Below are 11077 nucleotides of genomic sequence, written 5' to 3'. Positions count from 1 at the left end.
CAAAACAGGAGTGCCAAGGAGCCCTCTGGAGGACCCACAGTGGTAGGCAGTGAGGAGGGGAGCTCCAGCAGTGTTTTGGAACAAAATTAAATTTATTTGTGTTGTCAAAAAAATAACTGTGTCAACAGCAGATCTAAAATGTATAGACATCTCAGGACAGAGGCGGCACGGATGGTGCAGTGGGTAGCACTGCCGCCTCACAGCAAGGAGGTCCTGGGTTCGAATCCCCGTCGGCCGGGGCCTCTCTGTGCGGAGTTTGCATGTTCTCCCCGTGTTTGCGTGGGTTTCCTCCGGGTACTCCGGTTTCCTCCCACAGTCCAAAGACATGCAGGTTAGGCTGATTGGAGAGTCTAAATTGCCCATAGGTATGAGTGTGTGAGTGAATGGTGTGTGTGCCCTGCGATGGACTGGCGACCTGTCCAGGGTGTATTCCTGCCTTTCGCCCAATGTATGCTGGGATAGGCTCCAGCCCCCCTGCGACCCTGTTCAGGATAAGCGGGTTAAGATAATGGATGGATGGATGGATCTCAGGACAGGGAAGGCTGTTCTTAGTATGCAGCTCACTGCCGCCCTCTGGTGGATATGTTGATAAATGCTCCTGTACATGAGACAAACTGAAACAACCAGGGGTTCTTCTGGGACTCCAGAATCACTGACACATTTGAGTGAGCGTATGACTCACTCAGTCAGGAACATGGTCAGTCAGTTTTTATTTGGCCACACCCACTATAGAGAATGAGGTCACAGAGATACAGGGAGCTTGTTGGCAGTGTTGGATTGACTCACAGATCTTTAAAATAGGTGGATTGGCTGAAGTAGTGGGACAGGTACAGTGTGTTGAAAAAGTAATCCAGATGGTTTAACAAACTTTGCTTTCATGCAGAATATGTACTGCATTGATAAATGTGTTTTAAAAAAGTTTCTCAGAACAGGGGAGAGGGCACTAAAGACTTTGAAGAGCTCTACACAGCAGCTGACTGGGAGATGCAGGCGGATCACAAGAGGCAACTAAAATGTGTGGAGGAAATGACCAACTCAAGCCTCAGTCCAGACATCGTCTGGTCGAGAAGCGTGAAACAGCTCATGGAGCTCACAGTGCCCTGGGAAGAGAGGCCAGCACAGGCACACGAGTGACTCACACCAGCCCCTCACGCTGGAGAGCCAGCAGAAGGAAAGAAGCTTGTGGCTGATGTCACCCAGCAAGAGGAAGTGGTGTCCCATTGGATCTGGCTGAAGAGGGAGGATCCATGGAAGAGCCAAGCAGGGCATTAGTGAGGAGGGGCGGCGCTGATGAGGGGTGGAGCTAAGAGAAGGGGCGGGTCCTCTTCACACTTGTTCCTGTGTTTGATCTGCACTTCATTGTACGTCGCTCTGGATAAGAGCATCTGCTAAATGTCTTGTAATGTAATGTAATGTAACGAGATGAGGGGCGGAGTTGTGGTTCTAGGATGGATCAAAAAAATCAGCAAAGTCATCAGCAGCGAAGGAGGACTGAGGTGGAGGAGGCGGTGCATTGAGGAGAGAGGAGAAAATAGAGAACAGTTTCCGGGGGTTAGAAGCGGAGTTCTGAATTTGTGTCTGATAGTATTTTGCTTTGTTTGGCAGCAGTGACAGCGGAAGAGAATGCCGCCAGGAGAGACTGGTAAATTGTGAGGTCTGAAGGGTCTCTGGATTTTCACCACTTCCTCTCCGTTGCGCGGAGGCTGGTCCTGGAGGTATGGAGGGTGTCAGATATCCAAGGACTGGGAGGGGATGTGCAAGGTGGCTTTGAGACAGGGGGACAGAGAGAGTCAAAGGCGGAGGAGAGAGATGAAAGGCAGATGCAGAGTCAGTGGGGAGTTTGGAGAAGGATTCGAGAGGGGGGAGTGAGGCGGTGACAGTGGAGGCAAAGGAAGAGGGTGAGAGGGAGTGGAGGTTACGGCGGGCTGAGGAAGTGTGGGTGGGAGGAGGGGGAGGAGGATGGGGAGGAAGAGGGAGGGAGACTGAGATGAAGTGGTGATCAGATGTATGCAGAGGGGTAACCGTGAAATCGGAGCATGAGCAGTTCCTCACAAAGACAAGGTCTAGGACATTGCCCGCCTTGTGGGTTGGAGGAGAGTGTTGCAGGGAGAGGCCGAAGGAGTGGATTAGCGGTAGGAAGGCAGCAGCCTGGGAGGCTTCAAGTTGGATGTTGAAGTCTCCAAGGAGAATCAGTGGGGTGCCATTCTCAGGGAAGGAGCTGGGAAGGGTGTCTAGCTCATCAAGGAAGTTTCCCAGGGGCCGTGGAGGACGATAGATAACTGCAATGAAAAGGTTAGTAGGGTAGGATACTGCAACAGAATAGAATTCAAAAGTGGATATGGACAGGTCAGAGAGGGGGAGAACAGAGAATTTCCATGAGGGGGAAATTAAAAGACCAGTACCACCACCACGGCCGGAAGGCCGGGGAGTGTGCGAGAAGGAGAAGGAGGATGAGAGGGCAGCGGGAGTGGCGGTGTTGTCCAGGTCTCCGTTAGGGCGAGGAATTGTAGGGACTGGAGGAAGGCATGTGGCGAGTGGCAGACTGGCAGATCCATAGTCCCCCTGTGACAGCAAAGTCAGCTGGGGGTAGCTGAGGTTTGAGGGGTTCCGACACCGTGGAGGCCCACGTTGCAGGGGGTGGCTTCGAGGGAGAGAGCAGATTGGGATGGAGTGAAACATAACATCACAAACTGGGACGAAGCGTCGCTTTGACACGCCTATTTAAATCGCCTACAATTGCTCACAAGCAATATGAAATCAAAGCTAATCTACTGACAAATTCCACTGCTATTTAAGACAAACATTCAATCACTCTACAGGTATGCAACCAGTATAAGTGATTAACAGCAATAGAGACAAACAAACTAGCTCAAGCCCTAACCTCTGCTTTTCAAATGAGCAATTTCAAATCAAACGTTACCGCGTCTAGAGGAAAGTCCAGCAAACCTGGTTAAAATTATGCACTTAATGCATATAAAAGATAAAACTTATGAGGAAAGGGAGCAGAACAAGGGACATAAATAGACATTAGCAAAGGATAAGTTCCGTTTTCACACAGAGGGTGACATGTGGAATAGCTTGCCAGGACATGTCGTGGAGGCAGAAACACTGGGGATTTTCAAGAACAGACTTGATAACGTGCTAGAATCATGAAACACGGGACGTGATGGTAAACTGCCTGTTGTGCCAATGGATGGTATTCATATGAGGTTTGCCTTGATGTTGAGAGTGGCGTGGGAGCTGTATCTCAGACATGGGAAGGATGTAAATTTCGGGACACATCCTCAGTAGTGTACCTTTGAATCAGGGGGTGTTTCGGCCTGTCAACACTAGACACCCTCATCAAAGGTGGCCAGCTACAGGGTGATCAAGCCTGAGCTTGTGTCCCATGCCCAATCATGAGAATTGCCTGGTTGTTTAAATGGCGCAGCCCACGGGACTATGCAGGGCAGGGGGCGTCCTCTTCCCTGAGTCAAGCCTAAAGCTGACCGCATACCTTGTTCACTCTCCTCCTGGAGGGTTCTGACCTGGGTTCTCTAGTGGGGGGTGGGGTGGGGGGGGATTAGTGAGCAGGTAATGTTGGTGTTCTTTGAGCCCAGCAAGCCTGATCCATATCCACTGGCTGCTTCTTTCGGCCGCTTCAGAGACTGACCTACTTGTCTGTCGCAGAGCCTGTCCATGGATTCCAAGGTCTTTCAGCAGCCTGATGGTGGAAGAAGCCACAAAACCTCTGCATCCCACTTCAACCGGATAGACTTTCGCATTCCATCCTCGTTGTTGAGCGCCTGCTGCCAGTTCTGTGTAGTGCAGTTTCTTGCGCTCAAAGGCCTCTTCGGTTGAATTCTCCCATGGGACTGTGAGCTCTGTGATGTAAACAGACTTCAGTGAAGGGAACCAGAGTACCAAGTCTGGCCTAAGGGTGGTGGCTGCAATCTCAGGTGGAAAGATCAGTTGCTGGCCTATATCAACTAGCATCTTCCAATCCCGGCCCATGGCTAGCTGTCCAGCTTCTGGTTTGGTAGGGGGATGGTTGGGCTTTTTCTGTCCCTCTCGGATGAATGATGGTGCCGTGATGGAATTGGTTGCTCTCAGGGGCAAGGAGTTGGTGGTATTCCTCTTGCTCTCAAGAGCTGCTGCCAGACTCTTAAGGACCTGGTTGTGCCTCCAGGTGTAGCGGCCATGTGTGAGGCTGGTCTTACAACTGGTCAAGATGTGTTTGAGAGTCGCTGGAGTTGGGCAGAGAGCACAGGTTGGGTCCTCGCTATATCACTGGTGGAGGTTTTTTGGAGATGGGAGCACATCATAGGTAGCTCTGATGATGAAGCTGATGTTGCTTGCCTCCATTTCCCAGAGCTCCCTCCAGCTGAGCTTTCTCCTCTCCAGGCCTTCCCACCTCATCCATTGTCCCTGCTTGGCAAGAGAGACGGCCTTCACGCTTTTTTCAGCCTCCTCCCGACGGCGCACCTCCTCGACCACCATTTTCCTCCTCTCTGATGTTGAGGCCTTACACCAAGTTGGTTTACTTGCTGCAACGCCAAAGCCTTTGGGCAGTAGGTATGCTTTAGTGGTAGGAAAAGGCGAGCATTGCTGGGCTGAATGGCCTGTTTTTGTCATTATCCTATGTTAATGTCTAGACACACTCTTGGTCAATTATATGCATATATTTAAAGCTGTTGATTGTTAATCATTAAGTGGTAACAATACTGTTTTAAGCTGAATGTTGAGACCAGATATTCACGTACCGTAGGTGAAATGCCCCCTTCTAGAAAATAACTCAAATCAAATCTGTTTATAAAACTGTCACACGCTGTAACACACCCCTGGGTGGACTGAAGAGCAGGACCCAGGGAGATATGAATGTTCCGGATTGCACCGTCATTTTATTTTGTAAGGCAGAGCAGGGAGGAGAGCGAGAGCGAGAGCAAAAATAAACGAAACATATTTGCCTGTCCCCCTCACATGTTCTGGGAAAATATAAAAAACAAGAATAAAAAATTGATCAAAATTGATCATAATAAATCGAAACGCTTTCCTCTGGCCTGACACACAGCTCTCTTTCTCATGACGTGACGGTTACCCAGTCTCAGACACCTACTCTGGACAGAAGCACACTTTTAAAATCCTGGACTGGACTGATTTGTAATGCCGTCCAGGGGTGTGCCTACTTAACCAGTAGGTGTGGTCCGCGGATTCCTGTAAACACTTCCTTCTCGTAAACTGAGCCTTGCTACTAAACCATTTTAGCTATTTGAAGTTCAACCTTTTTTTTGTTGCTTTGTTTGCTCAAGAAATGTTTCGCTTGTTTGTTATGTTAACTTTCATTCACCATCAAGACCATTTTATTTGACATAGCGATGCCATATTTTACTGCAACATTGGAATGTGACTCCATTTTAAATAGATCAGTACAGGGGTAAGGGGGGGCGCCCTACAGGGTTCAAATCTCCCACTACCAAAAATCCTTTGGGAAATGCTGATTTTCATTACTATTGCTGTCATTAATTTTCAATCATTAATTTTGGTAAATATATATTCCATAAAATAAGGGTGACGTAAAACCATTTTTCTAGGTTGGTGTTTCTCTCACTTTAAGCACATACCCCTTGAAAGGTGTCTGTGTGGCCCTGCTGTGGCTGAACTCCATCACCAAACCTCCTGCCAGAAACAGGTCAAACTAGACAGATCATATGAGTCTCTGCTCTGCTCAGGCTGGCCTCAGTCCAACACCACACCTCCTGCAATTGTTGGCACTGCCAGCAAGCCGCTCTCTTTGTCATGCTATTTCAGAGAAACTAAACTAAATGCTGTCTCTATCAGTGTGTGCAGTGCAAGGTTACTGTCATAGCGTGGTGGCTCTCCTCAGAACCAGGAAACATTTCCTGTTCTTTCTCATAAAGATTTTGAACTAAAACTAATCTCTGTCCATTTGAGCAGTAAAATGTCACAGCCTACAGGTGTTCTGGATCAAGACCAGTTCAGCTGTTCGATCTGTCTGGATCTACTGAAGAATCCGGTGGCTATTCCCTGTGGACATAGTTACTGTTTGGGCTGTATTAAGGGCTGCTGGGATCAGGATGATCATACCGGCCCCAATAGCTGTCCCCAGTGCAGAGAGACTTTCTTCCCAAGGCCTGTTTTAAGAAAAAACACCATACTGGCTGATGTGGTGGAGAAACTGAAGAAGACAGGACTCCAAGCTGTTCCTCCTGCTCACTGTTATGCTGGACCTGGAGATGTGGCGTGTGATTCCTGCACTGGGAGAAAGCACAAAGCCGTTAAATCCTGTCTGGGGTGTCTGGCCTCTTACTGTGAAACTCACCTCCAGCCTCACTATGAATCTCCTGCCTTTAAGAAGCACAAACTGGTCAAAGCCACTGGAAACCTGCAGGAGAAGATCTGCTCTCATCATGATAAACTGCTGGAAGTTTACTGTCGTACCGATCAGCAGTGTATCTGTCTGCTGTGTACGATGGATGATCACAGAGGGCATGATACAGTCTCAGCTGCAGCAGAATGGACAAAGAAACAGGTAAGGACTGGACTGAAACACAACATTGTTCCGCCACTCCTGATTCCAGCTGTGCATCCAAAGCCTTCTCCCAACTGGGCTAGCAGAGATCAGTGCCGTAAATATTACATTTAACCCTTGTGTAGTCTTATCATTCTGTATCCTCCCCTTGTCCTAAGGGTAAAAATGAGCCGCCTTCACTAAACTCCTAAAATAAAGCAGCTTAATTGAATTTTGCAAGAAAAAAAGCCTTTTGTCATCACAAACTCATCACAAACTTTGTAATTAAATTTCAAGTTGAAAAAATATCTTTGCGGGGGTTTTCTCTGCTGTTAAACATAGTGGCAGGTCATTTTTGACCCTGAAGACAACACAAGGGTTGAATATTAAACATTAACACTCCAATTATGTTTAGATTTTATGACCGTTTTTATGTCTGGGGTCTAACTGAGACCAACAGTTGAGATAAACACACAATTATTGCATAGAAATACTTTGCCACTTTGGTTTTCGCCTTCTTATTGTTTCAGAAATGACTAGCCTTTTATCCATGAATATGAAAAATCTGTGAGAAACATCATATTTTAGAGCCTAAACTACAGTAAGTGAAAGGTTGGCAGCTGTATGGGAAAGTGCCACCAGAATCATCGGCAAAGAAATCTGAGATTACAATAGTTTCTTACATTTTATAATGAATTGTAAAATGGTTGTATAATTCCTTAGATTTTATAGTTTCAGAGGGTCAAGAGAATCCCATGCAACACAATTGTATGCACCGTCGGTACAGGATTTAGCATAGCATTATGTTGTAATCAATATGTAGTATCAATATGAAACAAGATTAACTGATTTTTTTGAGTCAAACAATAAATGGATTCAAATTGACCCAAAACATAATAGGAGGGTTAAGTGATAGCCCTTCTCCACTGTCTTACCATCAGTTACTGAAGCACAGGACTGAAAAAATACAACGTAATCATAACTTCACTGGGTTCCATGTTGGTATCTGTCTGTTGCCAGGCCGACTTTGCCTGAATTACTCTGTGCACTTCTGCACCATACAAGCCACAGGGACATATAAGCACACAGGTCACATGCAGGACATGTAATGTAAACACTATGGACCAAAGATCAGATTCTACACACAAGGACACAGTGGCATTGATGCAATGCAACACTGTGAGTGAGTGAGTGAGAGAGTGAGAGAGACAGACTGGATTTATTTTTATTTATCTACCTAATGTAGTTTAGACTCTCCAGTTAGCCTAACCTGCATGTCTTTGGACTGAGAGGAAACCGGAGTACAAAGAGCAAATCCATGTGGACAAAAAGAGAACTAAAAACAGAAAGACCATCGTCTAGGATTCAAACACGATAACTTTTTGCTGTGGTGGAGGCAATGCTACACACTGCATCACTGTGCTGTTGAAACATGTCATAGTCTTGTTTAATTTGGAATATGATAATGTAGTTGAAAACAAGATATACTGTACCTGTACATGTGTTAACATGTTACATAAAAATAATGTGTCCACAGAAGCAGCTGGGGGCAACACAGAGTAAGTTCCAGCAGAGAATCCAGGAGAGAGTGAAGGAGCTGCAGGATCTGAGGCAGGCTGTGCAGTCAGTCAAGGTGGGTACTGACCAGAGGAGAACACCACAGCTGACTATGTTGGAGCTCAGTCAGGGCTCTCCTCCAGTCAGTCAGTGAGGAGCCCAGTGTTGGGCCATGTTCCAGCCCTGTGGGGCTCAATATGACTGAGCCACACTGTGGGGAACAAGTTCTCTGGGGTATAAGAACTGAGTGTAAGGCATAGTTAAAATGTACAGGCCTTCTCTCTCTGTGTCTCCTAACAGCGCTCTGCACAGGCTGCAGTGGATGACAATGAGAGGATCTTTACTGAGATGATCCGCTCTATTGAGAGAAGGTGCTCTGAGGTGAAAGAGCTGATCAGAGATCAGGAGAAGGCTGAAGTGAGTCAAGCTGAAGGACTCCTGGAGCGACTGGAGCAGGAGATTGCTGAGCTGAGGAGGAGAGATGCTGAGCTGGAGCAGCTTTCACACACAGAGGACCACATCCATTTCCTCCAGGTAACATCACTGGCTCTCTGACAGTCTGCACTATGTACATTGTACATGCTTGGTGATGTGTATTCCTCATTTACAAAGATTGGCTCCTGGCATCTGCACAGCAATATGTAATATTGAGACTGTTCTCTGTCCGTCTGTCTGTCTGTAGCGCTGTCAGTCTCTCTGTGCCCCTCCTGGACCTGGAGTCTTACCCAGCATCACTGTCAGTCCACATGTGTCTTTTGAGGCTGTGAGGAAATCTGTCTTTGAACTGAAAGAGCGACTGAAGGACATATGCAAGGGGGAACTGGTCAAAATTTCTCAATCAGGTTGAAAATACTTTCATGAACAAAATATACAGTACTGTGCAGAAGTCTTAGGCACCCAAGACTTTATTATAGATATGTATAAAAGAACACATTTGAGATTTCCAAAGAATCATTTTCCAAAAGATTTAATTTTACAGAGATATTTTTTGTATTTAATTTTAAAAAGTAACATGTTACTGTAAGCAATTGACTACTTTTTACATAAAAACGTGATCAAGGCTGTCTGAGATCAGAAGCAAGGAGCCAATCAAAGTCTGCATAAGAACTGTGGCAAGTTCTCTAACATGCTTGGAACAACCTCCCTGCTGATTGTCTTATAGAACTGCTGGACAGCGTTGGCTATCTCAGAGAAGTGATGCAGTTTTAACGCCGAAGGGTGCTCACAAAAAACATTGATTTGATTCAGTTTTTAACTATTCTGCCAAATTACTAAAATGCAATGTGAAATGTAGAGTACGTTTATTTAGGACCGTTCATTGAATTATTTTGAAAGAATCTTATCTGTACAGAATTTTATACAGGTGCCTAAGACTCTTGCACAGTACTGTATTTTAACCAGCTTTTATTCCACACAAAACCAATGAAGTGCATTTTTCTCTCACTCTGTCTCTGCAGTGAAAAACGTCCCTACTGCAGAGCCCAGGACCAGAGAGGATTTCTTACAGTGTGAGTGCTCACTCTGAAACTCTGAGCTGACCCACACACACACACACACACACACACACACAGTCTATTTAATAAGGTATTGCACTTGAAATGTTCCCTAAAACAAGTAGAAAGGCATGACACGTTCATTAAAAACATTTATCATAACTTCTCCTATTCCATCATTGTGTATGTCCTCTGACACAATCATGAACACACATGCATACTGCACACGAATGTGGAGATGGAAAATAAATTTAACCATGCTGTACACTGATAGTATGTATGGAGAAAATAATGAATTATAGACAGACCTTACCTGTCCTCTTATTAAATCTAAACTTTCTCCTCTATCAGATTCCTCTCAGCTCACACTGGACCCCAACACAGCGTATAAAAACCTGCGTCTGTCTGAGGGTAACAGAGTGGTGAGCCATGTGAGAGAGATCCAGTCATATCCTGATCATCCAGAGAGATTTGATGGCACGGCACAAGTCCTGTGCAGAGAGGGTCTGTCTGGACGCTGTTACTGGGAGGCTGAGTGGAGTGGGGATTGGGTTTGGATAGCAATGTCATATAAACACATCAGCAGGAAAGAAGGACAGGGTGATGACTGTGGTCTGGGATATAATAACCTGTCCTGGAGTTTGGACCCTGCTGGCTCCAAATACTTTTTCATGCACAATAATGTTTGCACTGAAATCCCTGGTCCCCCCTCCTCCAGAATAGGAGTGTACCTGGATCACAGTGCAGGAACTCTGTCCTTCTACAGTGTCTCTGACACAATGACCCTCCTGCACAGAGTCCAGACCACATTCACTCAGCCCCTCTATCCTGGGTTCTGGGTTTATATGGGAAGTTCTGTAAAACTGTGTGATCTTTGATGAGACCAGCTGTAACCAGAGTGAGAGAAAAACACTGCAGTGAGAAAGAGAGGAGAAGTAAATAAAACATAAAAGATTGAGGGTCTGATGAGGGGCACACCTCTACACCTCTAACACACTGGGATCAGAGAAGCACATTTTACACAGTTCTACTCCTCTACCACACTGGGGTCAGAGGAGCACATTTTACACAGTTCTGAGCAAAATTGTAAATTGGGAAATTGTATATTATGGGGATTATAATATGATTAAAGAGTGAAAAACTGGTGGAACATCTTTTCCTGTCAAAAAGATTACCTGCACAGTCCGTTTAATAAAAATCTGAGCCGAATTCTGATCGCTCATGAACCCAATGGACTGCAAGAGGCCTTCAATTCAGTCCTCCATCCTGACATGGAGAAAAAGATAAAAAATAATGGATTGGAAACTGAACAGAGATAAAGCTGGAATAAGACAGGAAATATGTGGGTGTGGAAAATGGGATTCTCTGCTTTTATTTCTGCTTCTTCCACACAAGACCTATAATGCTTTGTAATAATCACTCTGTTGACAGAAAGTCATTCTGTAGTTTATGTTCACGTGTCTTTGTACCAATGTGGGGTTGGAAGGCCTGAATGGGAGGGGTTATTGTCTTTACTGTA

General features: G+C 45.8%; 1 protein-coding gene across 1 annotated transcript; it reads left to right on the top strand.

Moving 5' to 3' along the window:
• The first annotated feature begins 5938 nt into the window (after window positions 1–5938).
• LOC133114323 (E3 ubiquitin/ISG15 ligase TRIM25-like) lies at window positions 5939–10543 on the top strand. The gene is made up of 6 exons (XM_061223609.1): window positions 5939–6529; window positions 8046–8141; window positions 8366–8599; window positions 8748–8907; window positions 9523–9573; window positions 9910–10543. The coding sequence occupies exons 1-6, from the start codon at window positions 5939–5941 to the stop codon at window positions 10434–10436; spliced, it is 1659 nt and encodes a 552-aa protein (XP_061079593.1). The 3' UTR covers window positions 10437–10543.
• The last annotated feature ends 534 nt before the right edge of the window (window positions 10544–11077 follow it).

The sequence above is a fragment of the Conger conger genome, chromosome 16, assembly GCF_963514075.1.
Source record: "Conger conger chromosome 16, fConCon1.1, whole genome shotgun sequence".
NCBI lineage: Eukaryota > Metazoa > Chordata > Actinopteri > Anguilliformes > Congridae > Conger > Conger conger.
The sequence above is the reverse complement of the archived record's forward strand: the minus strand, read 5'-3'. Positions and strand labels throughout refer to the sequence as shown.